Source organism: Mus musculus, chromosome X (genome assembly GCF_000001635.26).
Source record: "Mus musculus strain C57BL/6J chromosome X, GRCm38.p6 C57BL/6J".
Lineage (NCBI taxonomy): Eukaryota > Metazoa > Chordata > Mammalia > Rodentia > Muridae > Mus > Mus musculus.
The window spans coordinates 42,546,279-42,568,240 of NC_000086.7; the positions used below are offsets into that span (position 1 = coordinate 42,546,279).

Sequence of the window (21,962 nt, forward strand, 5' to 3'; positions counted from 1 at the left end):
TGCTTCCACATGAAATTTCATAAACACATACATGGACACTGGGATATAATCCCAGTTGGCCATCACACCCTCTTGAAACCCAACCAAGAAGTTTCTATAGGTACTCAGGAATCAAAGTTTCAATTTCAGATAGACTTTTTATCTTAGTGGCATTAGTGACTACAAAATCCCCATTCCTGTATCAGAATCTTGTCTTTCCTTTCTAAGTAACTTTGTATACATTAGTCCTCAAAAATTATTAGCTTCATCCATATCCCATTAGTATCAAAGGAGATTATTTTCAAGGCTTCCCTACATTGGAAAATTTAGAAATGTATAGAGGAAATCATGATCTGAGATTCCACCATCCAAGGAGAATTTCTATTTATTCTTACTGTATTTTCTCTTATTTATCTTACTCTGAGGGGCATATTTTCATACATTTATATATATACAACTAGGATGGCACTTAGTGTTGTGTCCCCATTTTTCAGCCAATGTTTTATTGCCACCATTTCCACATTAATATGTACTCTTGATATATGGCTTTCAATGGTTGCATAGTATTTTAACTACATGATAAATATCGTTGTGTTCATTCTCCCATAGTTGGACATTAGCATTCTTATTTCCATTTCCTTTTGCACCTTATGATTTGTTGAACATTTTTGTCAATAAATATTTTTATAACATAGATCTTAATAAAAATCATTGTATTAAATGACAAGCACATATTAAAAGCCTCCATATGTGATTTGAGAGATTGCTGGATTGCGCCCAAGGTTGCTCAAGATTCATACCCCACTTGATTAGCAGTGGAAGACCTATCTCATCTTATTCTCAGCAGTACTGTTAGTAAAGTTTTCTGGATGTGAGAGTGAGAAAATGGTACTTTGCATCCATTTGATTGGCAATGAGAATGAGGTTAATTTTTTTTTTAAATTATTGACTGCATGCATATCTTCCATGAATTGCCTGCTAGTGCTATTTGACATTTTTTCTACAGGAATGTGGAAGCTGGTCTTTTAAAACATGCTTTGGTCTCTGTTTCATCATCACTTAGCCAAGGCCTTAATTTCCATCTTCTGTAAAAAAGGACCAAAACCTTCCATGTCATGAATTCTAGCCAGAAGACTCACATTATTCTTTTGTAGAACTGCTCTAGCTTTCAGAGGGTAGGTTTAACTCAGCTACCACACGGGCAGATTTGGGACTTCGAAGTTTTTTAAAAAACTATTCTGCAGCAAATGTATGCAGTACTGTATTGCAAAAATATACTCTAGTCTACGGTGATCACCTAAAAGTTGCTAGAAAAGCACACGGTTCCTGTCTAGTGATACTTGGGGTTTGGAAGCTTATGGGAAACCAGGTGTTTTTTCTTCAACTACCTTTCCTGTGGTTTTATAGTCACATATCTCCAACTGTAATACCGTTTATTTATAACAGCTGCAAAATCCCTGTGTACTCCCAGTGATAGTTGTAACTATTACAATTTATGTTATAATGATAGTTAAAAAGAAAAAGTAACAAGTGATTTTCTGTTCAACTAAATTTGGGTTTTTATTTGTCTGAGAGATGAAGTTTACTACTTCGGAACACGTGTCTTAATAAAGTCATTATGACTCTATAAGGAAAATCCACCACAAAGTCATCAGAGGAGGACTCCATCCAACACCCTTTCTCACTGCCTGTTGAAACTTGTATAGCAGTACATCTCTGTTTCAGAATAACATCCTGATATTCTAATGCTGCTAGTCAAATGCTCCCGAAACTCTTATTTCAAAGTTGGGCTTGGAAGTTAAAGTTCAGCAAGGACCAAAAGGGTTGAAAGAATCAAAGATGCAGTAAGTTTCCTCTATTCATTCTCTGTGAAGACCACACACAAGAAAGCTGCAAGGTAATTGCTTTCAGGTGAGCCTTCTTAACCTCTGTCCAGAGTACCTATGTGCTACCAGCCTCTAAGATGGGCATTAGAACTAGGCTGAATGCCACTGACTGCTCAGGTCATGGGTGAGGTTAGAAAAATCCATATTCATACACATGCTTGCTCTTCTCTAAGACAACAGCTCTTGATCCAAGCATGGGCCAACACTCCTTAGTTCTATTGTATTTCCAGACAATCTATACTGATCCCTCTCCTGGAAAAGAGAGAGTGAGAATAAGGGGAACTTCTGGACAGTTGTACAATGAATGAGACCTTTGAATTTGGCAGCGCTTAAACAGTATTTTGTAGTAAGAAAGAGGGGCATACTTAGGTTTTCAATAGAGGACGATATGCGTTGCTGCATGGGTCCTCTGGTTTCCATTAGGGCTTTCTTTTCCAAACTATACTAAGGAGAAGGACTTGATTTTTGTTTACAGTTGAATCAGAGAGAAAGGAAGGCAGAATGCACTCTGGTGAGCTGTGGAACATGATTGCCAGCAGAAGTGAAAGGTTCTGGGTGTGTGGATGGATGTGGGAGGGGCCTCCAGAGGCAGCTGTCCTCTGTGTCTACATCCTGCCTTTTCGGGAGAGTTTCTGTTTTAATTAACCGAGAGAAAACTTTAACCCTTCATATTTAAGTGATTTCAATAGTAGGTTAATGCTGTATTAGATTGACCTATGGACAATGGGAGATGTTTAATAGCTGTGCTCTATACAAAAGGAAATTTTCTGTTTTAACTGATGACACATACACACACATGGACACACAAGGACACACACAAGGACACACACAAGGACACACACACACACAAACACACACACACACTCACACTCACCCCCCTCCCCAGAGCTTCAATCATGGCAGTTGATTTTCTTTCCTCTGTAAGGAGGAGAGGTTGTCAAGGAGACTATCTAGCATTTCAGGTCATAACACAACCTAATTATATGGTAAATTTTGCTGAAGACAGAAGGTGCATAAGAGATGGGCCAAACAGCATCAAAGTTTGAAAGTTGTACCGCACTGCATTTTTATGAAGTCAAGGAATGGGCAGAAAGCTCACAGCTGATTTTAAAGTAGCCATACTCTCACTAGTTTTAAGGTAATTAGTATTGGACTTTTAAAGATCAATCAGTACATTAATTCAACAGATTTTATGTTTTCCTGATATCTTCAGTTTAACAATTAAAAGCTATTCAGGGCTTCTTTTATTTCAGAGTTGCTTATAAATGAAACAGCATGTCTTCAGAGTTAGTATTAGCCTAAGATAGCCATTTGTAATTCCATTTTTCTGTTTTTCAGTTTTGTTCTCAAGATACTTTCTTTATATTGACAAAAATCTTAGTGCTAGAAGAAATATTAAGAGATGCTCAGATTTATCGAGCCAGCCCTTCTAAGTTCAAATCCTGAAACCTGCAAAATGGGAATTACTAAGACACCCAACCTGATGAGATGTTATGAATGGTGAATAAATTAATGTATGGTGATATACTTAGTAAGTCCCCCTCAAATGCTATCGTCATTTTGGTTTATGGTAATATTACCACTACTAATAGAGACTGCACAGTGCATATGCCTCATTTATAGATGGAAAATTGCAAGATCATGGCATGCCAGTTCTTTCTTACAATCTCCTTCTTCTCACCTGAACTTGATTGTATCCTTTAACCTGAACACTTTTTACTCTAACTTGTTCTTATTTAAGTACTTTCCTGTTGATTACTTGTCTGGGTAATCTTGTAACACATATTTTAAAAAAATCATCGCATTTATTAATGCTTATGCATAGGTTAAGTCACACGTGAAATAACACTTTCATCCTAGTTATTTTAGTAAGGCTATTTCAAGACCAAGAAACGGTAGCTTTTTATGATTTGAAGACTCCAAGAAAACCTCCATTCCAAAACACAACACCATCTATAATTCTTGGTGCCTGAAATTTTCTATCTCCAAATTACTTCTTGGAGTTGTGGGTAGAAATACTGAAGACTACAGATACATGTTTAAAGTGGATTAATATACATATAAACAGCTCCCTATATAACTTTTCACAAAAGAATGCCTCCACCAAACCTGGTAAGAATGAAGTCAAAATGGAGAGGAACAAGAACTCCAACTTTCGTCTTAGCTCCAAACTTTGTCTCTGTAACTCCTTTCATGGGTATTTTGTTCCCTATTCTAAGGAGGAATGAAGTATCCACACGTTGGTCTTCCCTCTTCTTGATTTTCTTGTGTTTTGTAAATTGTATCTTGGGTATTCTAAGTTTCTGGGCTAGTATCCACTTATCAGTGAGTGCATATCTAATGACTTCTTTTGTGATTGGGTTACATCACTCAGGATGATATCCTCCAGATACATCCATTTGCCTAAGAATTTCATAAATTCATTGTTTTTAATAGCTGAGTAGTACTCCATTGTGTAAATGTACCACATTCTCTGTATCCATTCCTCTGTTGAGGGGCATCTGGGTTCTTTCCAGCTTTTGGCTATTATAAATAAGGCTGCTATGAACATAGTGGAGTATGTGCTCTTATTACCAGTTGAAACATCTTCTGGGTATATGCAGAGACAAAGTTTGGAGCTAAGACAAAAAGATGGACTATCCAGAGACTACCCCACCTGAGGATCCATCCCATAATCAGCCACCAAACCCAGACACTATTGCATATGCCAGCAAGATTTTGCTGAAGGGACCCTGATATAGCTGTCTTGTATGAGACTATGCCAGTGCCTGGAAAATACAGAAGTGGATGTTCACAGTCATCTATAGGATGGAACACAGGGCCCCCAATGGAGAAGCTAGAGAAAGCACCCAAGGAGCTGAAGGGGTCTGCAACCTTATAGGTGGAACAATGGTATGAACTAACCAGTACCCCCAGAGTTCATGTCTCTAGCTGCATATGTAGCAGAATATGGCATAGTTGGCCATCATTGGGAAGAGAGGCCCCTTGGTATTGCAAACTTTATATGCTCCAGTACAGGGGAACGCCAGGGCCAAGAATTGGGAGTGGGTGGGTAGGAGAGCAGGGCAGGGGGAGGGTATAGGGAACTTTCGGGATAGCATTTGAAATGTAAATAAAGAAAATATCTAATAAAAAAAGAATCAAGAAGAAAAGAAAAGAAAAAAAAAAGAACTCCAACTTTACAGCTGATGGCTCTGTCAGGCGTTTCTGAAAATAGAAGTGAATGCTACTACACTTTCGGCTCTCTCTTCAATTCTCCACTATTTGTCAGCTTCAGACCCTGCGTTTTAGCAAAAATTTTCATCCCTTTGAGATTTCAGATCAATTTGCACTTAAAAATAATACTCTGAGGGTAGAAGATCATAAATAGTCTTCAGTAAAAGCAGGAGGACATGAATTCTATCCCTAGCACCCATGTAAGAAAAGCCAGGCACAATAGTGTGCACTTACAACTTTAGGGCTAGGGTAATGGAGACAAGACGTTCCCTTCTGCTGGCTATCTAAGCAAGCCTAGCCAAATTGGCGAGCTCTGGGTCTCAGTAAGAGACTCCATTTCAAAAAAAGGTAGATGACTTCTGTGAATAACACCAGAGAATAACTCTGTCTCCACATACAAAAGCACACACACACACACACACACACACACACACACAACCTGTACCCTTTTCATTTGTCTTTAAACAGAGGAAAAAAAAATCACCTGTGATGGTATTAGTATTTGCTTCTTTCTGCTTGTTAATATATAATCATTTTATTTGATTCTTTAAGTTTGGTTTCAAACGCCTTTTCAATTATTTATTTTTCAAAAGAAGATAGAGTAGGTTATAGTTCCATGATTTTGCTGCTCACTCTGTGAAATCTTATAAAGGACTCTGGGATTTAGTACTAGGATAAGTCTCATTATGACATAGTTATCCACAGACACAGCAAGGCGCAATATGTTTGTAGCTGTTAAAGCAGTTTGCTTTTGGTGAATGTCCAATTCCTTGACAATTCCCTCTGTTGTTATCTTTACTCTAATTCCTCTATTGTCCAGGGAAATATATTTATGGGGACAGATTGATACAGGAGATGAGAAGATACATTGATTGGATGCAGAAGTATTTTACTTGTGATTCAGACACAACTCAAGTTAGGGGAAATAGATTTTTTAAAAAAATAAATGAAATGTCAGGATATTAATGTGATTTATTTCACTTAACGGTGCCTGTGAAGGATGGCAGATATAACAGATCTCTGGCCTGGCTGGGCTGCACATGATATTATGTTTCCTCACAATTTGTTTCTCTCACCTTGACTTTGTGTGAGTGGGGAAGAGATCCCCAGTGAACACTGGAGGAAACTAATTCTTGTTTTCTTTTCTTTTTAGAAAAAAAAAAAAAAGATGCATTTTTTCCTGATTTTCTTTCCCTCTAGGAAATCTGAGGGATTTGTATGATATGATATGAATCTGAATGATATGTAGATTTTGGAAGATGGGATGTCCATCAGCTTACCAAATGGCCCTTTAGATGAAGCTGTCCCTTTGTGCCTGGACAATTAGTGTTTTATGATCCGCTGCTCAAGCACATTTACAAATCACTGGAGTAGCTTTTTAGAGGTGTCCCAGTGCTCACAGCATGGCAAGGGTTTCTTACATCCTTGCTCTCCTGTATCCTGACTATGTGAACCTCTGCCCATGCTCGGGAGCAGCAGCATCAGCAGAAGAAACAAATGATTCAGTCATTGCACCTTGGAATTGGAGAGCATCGGGGACCCCTGTTTTCTTCCTTCCTTCCTTTCCTTCCTTCCTTCCTTCCTTCCTTCCTTCCTTCCTTCCTTCCTTCCTTTCTTTCTTTCTTTCTTTCTTTCTTTCTTTCTTTCTTTCTTTCTTTCTTTCTTTCTTTCTTTTTTTACAGGTATACTTACAAATGGTTCACTGTATACTTAGTCAGAAAATGAGAACATTGTCATCAGCTGTTTGCTTGAAAACCTTCCAGGGTTAAGTGAACTTAAGAATATCAATGGGCAAAGAAGAATTGCTTTGTCCAACTTAATCAACACCTGTCTTTTGGGAACCCCTCCATCCCACTAGGCATTCCATTCCATGTCTGGCACAGGGAAGCCAAAGCAGCAATGTACCAAATCCTGTGAATGGGGAGGGCAGGTAAGGATTAACCAGTTAAACAGCCTCTCTTCTCCTTTTATCTCCTTCATGCTTTCTTTGCCTGGAGGCCAGCCAGTTGTCCTGAACCACCCACACTTGCCAGTACATTAGAGTCGATTATTTGTCTCTTTTTGTCAGCATTGAAATGAGGAGTCAGGCTCTGCCAAGGTGCCTGTACTGAGTGGGGCAATGATTTATAGATTAATTATTTTAAGGAACAAGGCAGCACAGCATGCTGCAGTAGAAACAGTGCCATACCAGGGGAATACCTGCATCTCAGCTCTGGCGCTGAGCTGTAATAGCTGTTTGACTTTGGGCAAATCAGTTGACCTCTCTGAGCCTTGGTGTCTTTCTCTGTAAATTGGGAATAACAACAATTGATGGCTGTGGTGATCAAATAAAATTCTGGCAGTAAGAGCATTTTGTTAACCCCGAGGAACTAAATCTATGTAAAAGACTGTTATTAGATTTCTAGGGACCTGCACAGTCATAGCACCTGGCCAATAAGGCGTCCAATCCTTCATTTCCAAGACCTCAGGGAGTACATTTGAAGTTCCATAGAGGATAAAAGCATGGAGTTAGCTGCAATGTGGGTCAGCTTATAATTAGCACTTACTAAACCCATTCGTTTTCAGGACTAAACTGCTCCTCATGTTTTATGGCTACTAGCTTTTCAAAAGTAAGAAAATTTTGAGCTATAAGGTATGGATTATAGTTGACAATTTCTATTATCTGAATCTGGAGGGGAGAATACAGAGTGAGCCATCCTAGAATATCCTAGGGTCACATAGTAGTAGAGAATGGGTTACCCCAAAGAATAAAAAATCTCCAAGGTTATACTCTATTTGATTAGGTTCATAATATTTTAATAAGTCCATAAGCTGGGGGAGGAACTAAAAGATCAGATTTTCTGTGATTAGTAATTAGGATGATAAGCTTTTTGTAGAAAAGTCTTTCTTTTCCATAGCGTTACATTTTCATTTCACAGAAACGCCTTTAATCCTAGTACTCAGGCTATGGCAGGAAAACCATCAGTTTGATCATCGCCTGGGATACAGAAAGCGACCTGGTCTCAAAAGCAAACCCAAACCCAAACCACTGCAACAAAACAGCTTTTTAAAACAAGTTAGAAAACTGGGTACCAGGGTCAGATCATTTGATTTTCCCATTCAAACATCTGTGCAGCAACTGCATTTCTCGAAGACTTCAGACATAAATGCTGACTTTCATACACATCTAGAGCTTTGCATATTTGACTGGGATGCACTTCTTAATTCAGGGGCCTATCTGGCAAATGTTCTATTACAGTCCAATCAACAGAAATGAAACATGTAAATTGACTTGTTCAACTAGACAACTACAGTAGCTCTTATTTATGTGCCATCAAGAGAGCTGGTTAAAAAGTAAGCACACTAGTAGATAAACATTTTTTTTTTGCATGGAGACATATGACTGGTTGGTTTACTGCTTCTCTCTGCAGCCTGATGGTTGGTTGGTGGTTGTATTTCTACAGCACTCAATTCCCCAGAGTTCTTTCTCAGCCGAGTGAGAAGAATGTAAAGCATTTTCTGTATCCTGGGTGTGATGCAGATGTTCTGAGGCCCAGCCTCAATAATGAATACTTCCTGCAGACTGGCTGTTGTTCTGATGCTAGTCAAGTTGCCAATACACTGGTTAATGTTCAAGAAAGGATAGGTGGAGAGGGTGCTGTGGTGTTTGCAAGCTTCCTGCACTGCAGGGCAGTGCTTCTGACAGAGGGCTCTGCTTAACTGTAGGGAACTGTTTTTTGATAAAGACTTGGGAACTCCCAAAAGCTTTCAGTCCTGCCAGACAAGCTCGTTTGAGCACGCCATCTCAGTCTCTGTCCAGTTCTTTGCTCCCATGGCTCTACATCGGATGTAGGGCAATAGGACCGCCCACTGACTTTGCCCTTCCATGTTGCCTTTGTCTAAACGGTGCCTTATCTCTTACACCATTTTCTCTCCACCCAAAAGTGGGAATGAGGGTCAACTTGGGGAATCTAATAAGCATCTCCAAGGCAGGCTGTGGTGGGTACTGAAGGGCTCCTTGATAAAGATATTTCTCTAACCCTAGACTTTCTTGGTGCCTGAAATTGCTATGATTAGAGCACTTTAGCTGGCTAATGACAAAGAAAGCTCCTATTAGAATGCACACTTAAGGATACTGAACCATTATTAGCCATTAGCTCTCTCTCGAATTAGTGTATCATAGAAGCTAGCCAGTCACCTGGAAAAGCTTTGGTGAAGTGAGACTTCCGTTGAGGGAGGCTCTTTACTTTCCAAGGGAACCCAGTGAACTTTTGTCCTTTGCTAAAAAGGGAAGGGCTTACTCACCCTCAGTCTTCTCTCAAAAGCTGAAACGTTGCCTTTGTTTTGCTCCTTTCTCTGTCTCCACTCAATGAGGTTTGCATTGTGCTCTCCAGGCAACGATATGTTGCATTTGCCTAGAGTGGGGTTGACAGCCCCTGCCAGGATGTGGGGCTCCGAGCTGAGGTTGATCTCCATCCCACTGGCAAAGGTGACACGTAGTGAACCATCTGGACTCACCCGATAGGTACTTTGAGTATTTTCTGTAGACAGAGGAGCAGAGGAGAGGGGAGGGAGGAGAAAGAAGAAGAGGAGGAGGGGGCTGGTAAAGTTGAGCTCCAAGAGACACATTTAAGGCTGATCAGATAGGGTATGGGGGCCTAATTGCACTCTAAGCTAGAACCCCACTCTCACATATGCATTCTTTACCCATTTGGGTCCTGTTATTTTCATAGCTGAGGTATATCTTGTGAACAGGATAAAATACTGCTGTGTCACACTGTAGGCTGGTCTGTCTGTCTGTCTGTTTGTCTGTCTCTGGTTGTTGGTTCTCTCTTAAAAGCATACACCAACAGAATTCCTCTCTGACTTGTTGAATGTGATATCTTAGTTTGATATGCTGGGAGCTAGAATGAGAAGAATATGAGACTCAACTCAGCATTCTGCCACCTGCGGATGGCATCCTAGCCACTGCAGATGACATCATAGCCACTGGAAAGTTGGTTTTACTCATTTTGGAGTGAGTTGCCCCACACCCTAGCAACAGAGTGAGTTCTGATGTCTAGACAGTGAAAAACTATTTCTTTGTCCACTCCCTCTATAGCTTCTAACACATTTCCTTTGAGATTGTATTTTTTCTTCAATTCTTTTTCCCTCCTCTCTTTGTGGTTTTAATTCTCTCATAGCACTTGTATCCTTCCCTGGTGCATTGCCTAATTTGTCCTTTGCATTCACCCATGTCAGATCTGATCTGGAAGGCTAGGCTCAGATGGGGCACAGACTCTATTATTGTCTTCCAATGTAGGAAAACCCTAAAAGAGCTCTACAAATGGCTGGGTGTTGGGAAATGACTTGATGGGAGACCAGACTTGGCAGAATTTAACCTCATTACTCCCACAGAGATTGGGGCCCAGAGTGGATATGTGAACTTGTGAAAAATCTGAATTTGTCTTTGTTCCAGCTGGAAAAGAGAAGGGAGAACCCATCTTCTCAATCAGAGGGGAATTTAGTTCCTTAACAGGGAGCAGACATTTGACCAGACACCCGAAAGCAGGGGGAGTTCTGAAGATCATTTACCTTGTTTTAAAATGTAGATAGTACTGGTTGCTGTCAAGTTGGTTGACATGAGGACATTTTCGCGGTTGGAAGTGTCTAGTGCCACTTTTGTCAGCTTCTCCAGGTCACTGTGGAAGCTGCTGACCTCTCCAGTAGGAAAAGTTGCATTGGTCAGATGTCCCTCGGGGTCATACCTGAGAACAGAACAAACGTCAACTCAGAAGCCTCTTGGCAGTAACAACTGGCCGATGGAGGTAAAAAATCATTTGGAAGCTAATACAGTTTTACTTTGAGGGATAACAAATATTATTAACCTTGTTGAATAAGAAGAAAAAGGTCAGAGGGATGATTAATCAAAAGAAGGTAGTTTTTGAAGCTTCTGAATTCCTGATGACTTCCTTGAGCTGTGCTGTTTTACAGAAAAAATATATATCTGGTAATGAATCACCAGGAGGGAAACCTGATTTATGAATCGTGTCCTGCTGTGTGCAATGTTCCAGGGAGGCCTCTGCAATTTGGGTCGATCCCACTCCCGGCGATGAATGATGAAAACCAGCAGAGGGTGCTGTTGTCAAAGACAAAGGAGCCACAAAAGGGCCTTCAAAGCCCAAGCAGGCCAATCAACTGACTTTGCATTGTGATGGGAAATATGATCATTTGCTGCTGTTTAAGTTGCCAAATTTGAAATGAATGAATCATTCTTCCAACAAAACGAACAAGCAGAGAGGATAATGGAAACATGTTCATTAAAACGTTCTGGAGGCCCTCGATCTTGGTCTCACTTAAATTCTTTTTATCTTTCTGGAGTATAGTGTAGAAATGTTTTGTAATTTGCCTCTATAAGGAAGACACACAAAAATAAAAATTACCTGGGATAATAGGCAATAACCCATATCTGGAAATACGGTCTAGTGGGTTTACTTTTTGTAAAAAAAAAAAAAAATCAAAATTATTGGCAATCTCACTGTCCTCCAAATGGAAACTGTGCCTCCCTGAAGGCTTTTGATGGGGAGCTGGTCTTTTATTGCCAATGGAACCATGAAAAATAAACAGTTCATTAAAAGTAAAGACACACACTTGGAAACCCATTACTGTTTCCTTTTCAAGTTGCAAATTGCAAAATATTTAAGCTCTTTTATTTGCTTTTAAAATGTTAAACAATTATATTCTTTTTTTTTTTTTTTTTTTTTTACCCCAAGTGAACAGGACCCAGCAAAGACACAGTGGTGAGTATGGCTCTCTCCCACTCTCCTTTCTGTGAATCTGGAGGCGTAGCTCAGTGCGATTCCATCGGTTTTGAGGACCTCGGCCCTAAGTAGCTGTTGAAATTTTAAAATCTAGACCAACTTTTGCCTAATCCGAAGAGGGAACTGCACTTGAGGGTATACACAATGCTGCTCCAAGTTTAATTTCCTATGTGTATATTGTGTCTATGGGCACACATAGATTATCAGTTAAAACAGTTGTGTGTGCCTGCGCACACAATCAGACAAATTGGTCATTTGATATCACAGACATGCCAACTGTTATGTCCCTTAATTGGGTTTTCTTTTGTTGTTGTTGTTGCTGTTGCTGTTTTTTCTTTAAATGGGCTTCACTCAAAATGTTTGGTGTGTTGTTACTGTGCAGGAAAGAATTCATTGTCAACACTGCTATTTGTGCCTGTGGTTAATGGCAAAATCCTTCCTTTGCACAGCCTGTTTGCTCACAGCCTGCTCTGGGCCTCTGCACCTGTAAGCAGCAAGCCTCCGTTCAGAAAACAGCATAGAAAATCTGTGCATTCGTACTAGTATTAGTGGTAGTGGTAGTGGTACCGGGGGGCGAGGAGGTGTAGGTGCAGGTATAGGTAAAGCCCCAGCCTTTGTCTGCCAGGTGGTGCTTCCAGAGGACGAAAACAATGTCCAGCTCTTATCATCAAAAGCAATCAACCTGCTGCTCCCTGTAGGTAAAGTTTCCAACTTGCAGATAGAGGGCAGCTGCTACAAGCTTTCCTCAGCAGAGAGTGTGTCAGTCTAGCAGCTTGGATTGTGCAGCAGTTCCTTCCTGCTTCCCATTCGGCCTGGGCAACTCTGCCCTATTGCTTTCCCTTTCCTGGATTCTGAGGGCTTGCCTCAAATCTTAACCAATGCCACTGTTCTTCATTCTGGCAGGACATCAGCCCTGAAATGTTGTAGGGAAAGGTGTTTGTCAGCTGACTTTCCATCTGGGAGGCAGCTACTTTTTTTTCCCCCTCCCAGCCATACAGACCTGTGTCGTATTTTATTTGCTCTATTGGAATTGAATCGGGAGCAAGAGCTCTCTACCTGAGCTCTACCCCAGCCGTCTCCTTGAGTTTGAACAACACTCCATAGGATAGACTTCAGTGTTTGTGTCCCTTTGTGAGACACAGACAAGTTCAGATGGCATTGAGAGCCATCAGCACACATACACACCAGAGTCCAGAGTTCTGGTGAGCCACAGTAAAGGCTGGGAGACAAATTTGGTTTGTTAACCAATCTAGTTACTATCTGTTAGCAGTAAGCCATATACTTTTTGCCTGAGATGCATTTTCCTGCTTATTTTCAACATCACAAGCACACTCCCGACCCTGCTTCCCAAGTCTGCAGAAGTGCACTGGGAAGGGCAATCTGCTTCTGGATAAGACTCAGATGCTCAGAAAGATGTAGGTGGGAGGGTGCGGATTGGTTCTTTTCTCATGAGGGAGGCAGTGGTTCAGGGAATAAAGTATCCTTTACTATAAGCTTGTCTAGTCTCTCAGTGGCTAGAAAGCCATCTTGCCTCATTTCTTCTCTGTGGCTGGGCAGGCATTCTTATTACAAAGTGTATGTAGCTCGATCATAGAACTCCAGCCTTCAACATTCTTACACAGCCACATTGTGCTCATCCCAGTCAAAAAGCAGTTACATTTGGTAGTGTTTGTAGTGTGGTGTCTCTCATGTGCTCAATCATTTATATGGCTCTGAATCAAAACAGAAGAGGCCCACCTCACTTCTGTGGGGTCATTACCAAAGGAAGAGCTCCAGGCAGATGTAAACATCAGTGGGTAATTCCCTCAAGTTTGGAAAGATTGCTCAAAGTGGACAAGAAAGAAAGAGAGCCTTTGATTTCTCAGGGTTTGCTTGAGTCCCTCCCTCCCAAACTCCCATCACTGGGGAATGCATCTTTCCAGGCTGAATGTCAAAGAAACAAGTTTAATCAAAATTCTCTCATGTCGTGTTTTTCCCTTTGGAGCTTGCATCCTTTGGTGCAGAGAGTACAAGCCAATATGCTTCAACTGATCCCCTCAGGCCACATCATGGGAACGGTCCCCTCCTTTCTCCAGGCATTACAGAGAGCTCACTTAACCAGGAACAACAATTCTGCCGGGGGAATGCACCACTAGACAATGGGTATTGCCTTCCTAGTCATTAGTACTGGGTTTGGTAAGAGGAGATTTATCATCATATTGTTCACCTCTAGACTGATTTTGCAGTGTTCTTACAGGGAGGGATCACAGTAGTATTGAAACTTCTCCTTTAGTTCAACACTGTGATAGTCTGTACGTATAGCATGTATGTGTATGTGTATATTCATGCTCACATGTATATGCTCTGGTAGAGTATGTAAAGGAAATTCATCTTTTAAAAAATAAATAAATACAACTGATATGTATGGGTGGTTTCCCAGCTTGTACGTCTGTGCGTTGACCGAATGCCTAGTGTCCATGGAAACCAGAAGATGGTATCCCTGGAACTGGAGGGACAGGCAGTTTTGAGCCTATCCTTGCTGGAAATTGAACCTGGATCCTCTAGAAGAGCAGCCAGTGCTCTTTACCGCTGAGCCATCTCTCCAGCTCCTAGAATTCATTATCCTTCAGGGGGATATACTTTAGTTGGGGGAAGTTATATTTATACATTATTAAAAATATATTTGGTCTAATCTTTTCTCATAAAGGATAGTGCAATCTTTCCCCCGAGGAGCATTTAAGCCAGTTCTAAACTGCACTGAATAGAAGCTGGAAGCTCCTCCACCTTTGCTTACAAGAAAATACTCAGATTAATAAATGTGTGATTCATTATTTATATTTTTAAAAGGAAGGACAAAGAAGTCAGACCTCTATAATCCCTCAGGTCAAAACTGACCAATCTAATAAGCATTCTTTAGGAAATAGTAGATACCATCTTTCCCACCAGCAATAGCATTTTGATTTTTATTATGCACTTCCAGGTTCACAATGCCCTTCTGTTCTCATTTGACTTTCATTCAGCTAATAGAGTCATGTGCTACAGGTCCTGGGAATACAGTGTTTCGTGAAACCCACAGGCTCTAGTAGGGCAGATGAGACCTGCACCAAAAATCCTTCTAGTCCCAGGATATTGCTAGTGCATATGTAAAGGAAGAACCATAGAAGCCCGATAAAGGCAGAAGTCAGTTCCTGCTTGGCTGAGCATAAGAGAGGGAGGAAGATCATGAAGTGGTAATGTTTCAATCCTGGAAGGTGTGCAGACACCAGGGAGGGAAAGAAGGCCTTTCACATAAAGCCGGAGCAGGAACACCAGCAGGGACTTATAGGGATGCCCTTTGGGAAAATGCTGTTTGTTCTATGTGGGATGTCCTTTGGAAAATGCTGTTTGAGAACAAGTTTCCTATAGGAAGGAAGTGGAGAGAATGGTGGAGAAGTGAGCACAGTGGGGGTTGGTATACCAGGCTCTCGAGGTAAATATGAAGTTATATAGAGGCAAAGAAGGTAACGTAGAGACATGGAACGATTTTTTTTTGGGGGGGATAAGGAGATCCCATCAGTGTTTTGATGACAGTGAATTATGTATGGGGAGACTGAGAGCAATAGAGATTTTGAGGAGGATACAGTCTTAGCTCCTATAAGGGAAGATGATGAACTCTTGTTTCTATCCAATGTATTGTGATCACATGTCCTTGGGACTTGCCTCCCATTCTGGACTGTAAGTCCACATCTCTTGACCACTCAGTCATCTTTGCATTCTCAGTGTGTGGCAAAGAGTAGATTCTCACTACATCTACTCATTTGGTAGATGAGCGGTCATTGGACATTGCCAGTGAAAATAGAAAGGAGTGTTCAGTCTGAGCAACAGTGGGATTAGAGAGCATACAGAATTGTCTACAGTAGTGTTGGGAGGGTTGCTGTTTAGTTTGTGTCAGCTTGGCATATCTGGGAAGAGGAATTGCAACTGAGAACACTCTTCCATCAGTTTGGCCTGTAGGCAAACCTGTGGTGCACTGTTGTGATTGATGGCTGATGTGGGAGAGGCCAGTTCATTGTGGATAGTGCCATCTCTGGGTGCTATAAGAAATAAGGCTGAATAAAGCATGGGGAACAGGCCAGTAAGCATCATGGTCTCTGCTTCAACTTCTGCCTCCAGGTTCCTGCTTTGAGTTCCTGCCCCGACTTCTCTCAATGATAGATATAAACTTCAAGGTAAACTTAAGCCTTTCCACCTCAAGTTTCTTTTATTTGGTGTTTCAGGTCAGGAAGAGAAAGCAAAGTAGGACAACTCAGTTTACATAGATGTCCTGTGAAAATGCAGCTAACCTTCTTTGGAGCTTCTGAAACTTTCTCTGCTTCGGTGTGTTCTGAATCTTTATTTTGCTTCTCTACAAGCACCACTGCAATTCTGTTTGCGTCATTCTTGAGTCATAGCAAGAATTGGAATAAAGAGAGGTATTTGAACAAAGATGTTGAGTCTATCTTTAGATACCTGAAAGAACAATCCATATTTTTATATTCTTGTTTATGTGGATGGCTGTTTTATTTTTGTTTTTGACAGAGTCTCATGTAGCTAAGGCTGGATTTTAGGTAACTGAGATGGTGGTTTGGTGGGGTTAAGGACAGAATGCTTGACCCTACACATTTTATGTAAGAACTCCACCAACTGAGTTATATCCTCAGTCCTACTTCTACTAAATTGCAGTCATTTACTTGCCTGGAGGTAAGGGCTGCACCTTATAGCACCTTAGTTGCTTTTAGATCCCATGACTGTAGAAGACACTAGAATCTTGCATATGTTTGGTTTATGAGCCTTAGCAGTGAATTTCTCCAGCCCAATTTCAAATGTTTGGAGGGGTGACTATTGAGTGAAACTTTCTGCACGAAGATATGGCTTATATGCCTTGTCCCATTATAATCGTATCTGGGCGAAAGGGTAATCCCTCATTAGCCACCCATGACAAGACTCAGCATTTAAACAATACTCTAGAAAGTATTGAGAAATATTGTGAAAGCTTTTCTCACTTGTCACTAAGTGGTTTTTTGTGTGGAAAGAAATGAACTAACAGTCTAGAAATGGAGATGGCAGAGGACCCAAAGTTCAATAACACATGGAAATACACAGGTCTTCCTCCCAAGTGCAAGGACTTCCTACAAAGGGCAAGAGAGACTGAGGAACTGTTATCTCGGCTCAGCCTGACAGCAGACACAACCAATTCTCTTGCCTCAGCCTGGGCCTTTTTCTATCTAATGTAGCAGAAGTTTTTTGTTTTTTGGGTTTTTTTTTTTTTGTTTTTTTTGTTTTTGGCCAGGAAAATGCCAGAAAAATAAGTGAAAGCATCATGCTTACTATTTCAGTTTCCAGGGTGAAGAGGAGTTGCCCGTTATGTGAGGAGCAGTCTTTCCCTTGGATCTCCACTGTGACCGGGTCAATCACAATAAGGGGTCCAATTAGCTTGTCAGGACAGAATGCATTTCTCCTTGTTCTAGTATTAAGCTTATGTTGACAGTCCTCCTTGTTAGCCATTTCTCTGTGGACAGCTTCTTATCCCTGCCCCACCTCCACGCCCCCACACTCTGACACTTAGGATGCTTGTGGGCAGTGAAGCTTCAAGTACTAATACTTGGGGTGTATAATTTTGATCTCGGTCCAAATCAGTTATGAAAAATCAACAATCTATTTAAACAATATCCCATCACACAATAAAAGCCTCTATACTCCTGCTGCACAAGAGACAGTTTTAGGTTCCGTTTGCATTACCCATTGTTCAGGGTCATCTGCGTCAGTTTTCTCTCAATAGCTGCAGATAATCAAAAGCTGAGCAGATTACTCTCATGGGTCTTTCTACACAGCAGGTCTCCATCTTGACAAACTTTGCTTTGCTCTCATCTCATCTCACAACAATTCTGATTTTAACTTGGAAAACAATTTGTCCCCTTTAGCCAGAAAAAAGAAGCCACTCTCCCACTTTACAGAAATACTTGAGGTTTTAGGAGAGCCTTTCAGCTTCTATTATGCTTAGCCTTCTTCTGACCCTGATAGTAGCTCCAACTCTGTGTTCTCAAACTTCAGATGGACAAGGACAGGTGTTTTTTGGAATATCCAGGACTAGGTTAAAGGATGTAAGTGAAACAAGCCACATGCAGAAGGTAGGCTATTTATGCATATTATTAGGGTGAGAAAGTCATGCATTCTTAAGTGGCCAGGACCTAGGGACTGTGGTTTACTAGGGCCTGCTGTTCAGCCTGAGAGCAAATAGTTTCAAAAGGAAGAGGTATCTTCTCTCAACACATGTAATTTGTTCTTGACCAGTTCAGCATACTTCTTGCTTCAGTTAGGAGGTAGTGGAAAGAATAGCCTTCCTTTTGTATCTAATGATGCTCTCATATTTACTTCCTGTTCTAGTTCTCCACATTATGCATCATCACTCTTGTAGTCTCAAATATTCACCCTTTTATGGAATTCATTGTGGTCATTGTAGAACAGAAAGAATAAGTCTGATTCTAGATCTAGCCAACAAACAATCTGAGTGGGCAAGTTACCTCCTTATTCTGGGACTCTCTCATTTATAAGATGACTTCTAACTTTTCTTTGTGGCCATAAAATTTCAAGGGCACTCCCCTGTGGATGCTTGTGTTTCTTATTCCTTAGAGTCTCAATATTGGTTATGTCACAATGATGTTAGTAGCTCCCACTTTACTGATTGCAGGCTGAGTCCTGGTGACAGGTCTCGGGATACTGCTTACCACATTGTCTCTGCTTCAAGGTGACAAAAGCAGAAAAGCTGGTATACAAATTGATCTTTCAGTAACACTCTCTTTTCTACTGGGCATCATAAATTTTTATTTCTATACTGTACCTTTTCCATTAGCAAGCAAACATATTTCAGTAAAATCTTTTATAAGTTCAAGGGTAGCCTGGCCTACATAGTGAGTTTCAGGCAGCCAAGGCTATATAGTGAGACCCTGTCTCAAACCAAATCCCAAATCAAATAAAAAATAAAAACAAAACTCCCTTCTGTTGACTCCATTTCTCTTCCCTGACACCAGTTGTAATTTTTCTACCGCTTATAGCAAAGTCCCTCAAAGTAATTCTTTATCTACTGTGTCCAATCTTTCTCCTCCTATTTTCTTTTTTAATTATTATTGAGAGATAATTCACATATCATAAAATGTAGTCTTTTAAAGGGTACACACTACTAATGTTTCAGTACATTGGTTATATTATATAACCATCACCACCACTTCCAGGGCATTTCTATCATTCCCTAGACAAACCTTTTTCATTATGCCTGCCTACATCCCCAGTTTATTCCTTTCATCAGCTCTTGGCAACTACTAATCTATTTTATATCTATATAGACCTGCCCTTTCTGGATATTTTCTGTAAATGTAACCATATGATCTTTTCCCTCTCATGTTTAGCCTCTTTCACTCAATGCTTGTGAGGTTGATTTATGTTTTAGCATGTATCAAAACTTCATTTCTACTTTGGAGTTAATATTATGTCATGATATTGATAGATTGCACTATGCATGCGTCCTCATCACTTGGAGGACACTTCCTGGTGATTATGAATAGTGGTGCCATGGATATTTGTGCATCCATCCAGTCTTTCATTGATCTGTTCTATTCAGGTTTGAGTCCTGTACTGTGTTTTAGAATCTTCCTCCTTTTAGGTAAATACTGATCTTCACAGACAATGATCAGTTCTTAGGACCACCTTATTTATTAATATCTGATACACACATTTTTTTTCTGGGGATCCTGGACATTGTCCCGGGTCGTGTATATGTGAGGCAGGTGACCTACCAATGAGCTCTAGACTCAGCCCCCTTTTCCTTTTTGAATCACCTGTTTTATATAGGGATGGAATACGAATACATCCCCCAATTTTTAAAGCTGAACTATTATAAGCTGGGTTTTAAGTTTTATTTTTTTCAAATTTACGTGTATAGTTTTTTTTTTTTTTATTCTGTATTTGTGTCCGTGCAAGAAGTCTTGCATGCCTGATACAGAAGAGGGCATCAAATACCTGGGGACTGGAGTTACAGGTGGTTGTGAGCTGTCATGCAGTGCTAGGCATTAATCTCAGGTTCTTTGAAAGAGCAGCCAGTGAATTTGACTATTGAACCATCTGCCAATGGCAAGAGATAGGGTCTTTAGGAGATGATTAGGTTATAACGGTTCTGCCCCCATAATGAGATCTGTGAGTTGTAGGGATATAGCCTATCTCCTTTCCTCCCTACCTGCCATATGAAGACACAGAGTAAGAGGTGCCATCCTGCAAGCAGAGATTACCTCATACCACATGCTGATTCTGCTGGCACTTTAATCTTTAGACTTTCTAGCCCCTGGCAAGATGTCTTAGTGGGTAAAAGCATTTGCTACCCAGACTTTGTGGCCTGAGTTTGAGCCTTTGAACCCATGTAAAGGTGGAAAGGGAGTAACAACTCCACAGAGTTGTCTTCTGACACACATCATATGTGTGCACCCCCTCCTCCCAGAGTGAATTCCTATTGTTTATTAATAACCTGGTCTAATGCAGGTTGTTTAAGAGCATAAATGGGCTGGTGGCTTTCAGGACATGCTGCTTCTCTAGCTCATTGGCCCTCTTTCCTCAGTCTCTTTTGACAATTTTTCTTTTTTTTTTTTTTTAGTTATTCTTTTTTTTTTTTTCCATTTTTTATTAGGTATTTAGCTCATTTACATTTCCAATGCTATACCAAGAGTCCCCCTTACCCACCTACCCCCACTCCCCTACACACCCACTCCCCCCCTTTGGCCCTGGCGTTCCCCTGTACCGGGGCACACAAAGTCTGCGTGTCCAATGGGCCTCTCTTTCCAGTGATGGCCGACTAGGCCATCTTTTGATACATATGCAGCTAGAGTCAAGAGCTCAGGGGTACTGGTTAGTTCATAATGTTGTTCCACCTATAGGGTTGAAGATCCCTTTAGCTCCTTGGGTACTTTCTCTAGCTCCTCCATTGGGAGCCCTGTGATCCATCCATTAGCTGACTGTGAGCATCCACTTCTGTGTTTGCTAGGCCCCGGCATAGTCTCACAAGAGACAGCTACATCTGGGTCCTTTCAGTAAAATCTTGCTAGTGTATGCAATGGTGTCAGCATTTGGAAGCTGATTATGGGGTGGATCCCTGGATATGGCAGTCTCTACATGGTCCATCCTTTCATCTCAGCTCCATACTTTGTTTCTGTAACTCCTTCCATGGGTGTTTTGTTCCCACTTCTAAGGAGGGGCATAGTGTCCACACTTCAGTCTTCATTTTTCTTGAGTTTCATGTGTTTAGGAAATTGTATCTTATATCGTGGGTATCCTAGGTTTTGGGCTAGTATCCACTTATCAGTGAGTACATATTGTGTGAGTTCCTTTGTGATTGTGTTACCTCACTCAGGATGATGCTCTCCAGGTCCATCCATTTGGCTAGGAATTTCATAAATTCATTCTTTTTAATAGCTGAGTAGTACTCCATTGTGTAGATGTACCACATTTTCTGTATCCATTCCTCTGTTGAGGGGCATCTGGGTTCTTTCCAGTTTCTGGCTATTATAAATAAGGCTGCTATGAACATAGTGGAGCATGTGTCCTTCTTACCAGTTGGGGCTTCTTCTGGATATATGCCCAGGAGAGGTATTGCTGGATCCTCCGGTAGTACTATGTCCAATTTTCTGAGGAACCGCCAGACTGATTTCCAGAGTGGTTGTACAAGCCTGCAATCCCACCAACAATGGAGGAGTGTTCCTCTTTCTCCACATCCTCGCCAGCATCTGCTGTCACCTGAATTTTTGATCTTAGCCATTCTCACTGGTGTGAGGTGGAATCTCAGGGTTGTTTTGATTTGCATTTCCCTGATGATTAAGGATGTTGAACATTTTTTCAGGTGCTTCTCTGCCATTCGGTATTCCTCAGGTGAGAATTCTTTGTTCAGTTCTGAGCCCCATTTTTTAAGGGGGTTATTTGATTTTCTGAGGTCCACCTTCTTGAGTTCTTTATATATGTTGGATATTAGTCCCCTATCTGATTTAGGATAGGTAAAGATCCTTTCCCAGTCTGTTGGTGGTCTTTTTGTCTTATAGACAGTGTCTTTTGCCTTGCAGAAACTTTGGAG

At 40.9% G+C, this 21,962-nt stretch overlaps 1 protein-coding gene across 8 annotated transcripts in view; it reads right to left on the minus strand.

Moving 5' to 3' along the window:
• Positions 1–21,962, minus strand: part of Tenm1 (teneurin transmembrane protein 1) — a 901,303-nt gene that overhangs the window by 18,413 nt on the left and 860,928 nt on the right. For all 8 annotated transcript variants that reach the window (XM_011251006.3, XM_006541491.4, XM_006541492.4 and 5 more), the window contains 2 exons: positions 10,635–10,807; positions 9,366–9,601 (listed from right to left, as the gene is read on the minus strand). In XM_011251006.3, coding sequence (XP_011249308.1) covers positions 9,366–9,601; positions 10,635–10,807 — 409 coding nt within the window. The remainder of the gene's footprint in view (positions 1–9,365; positions 9,602–10,634; positions 10,808–21,962) is intronic.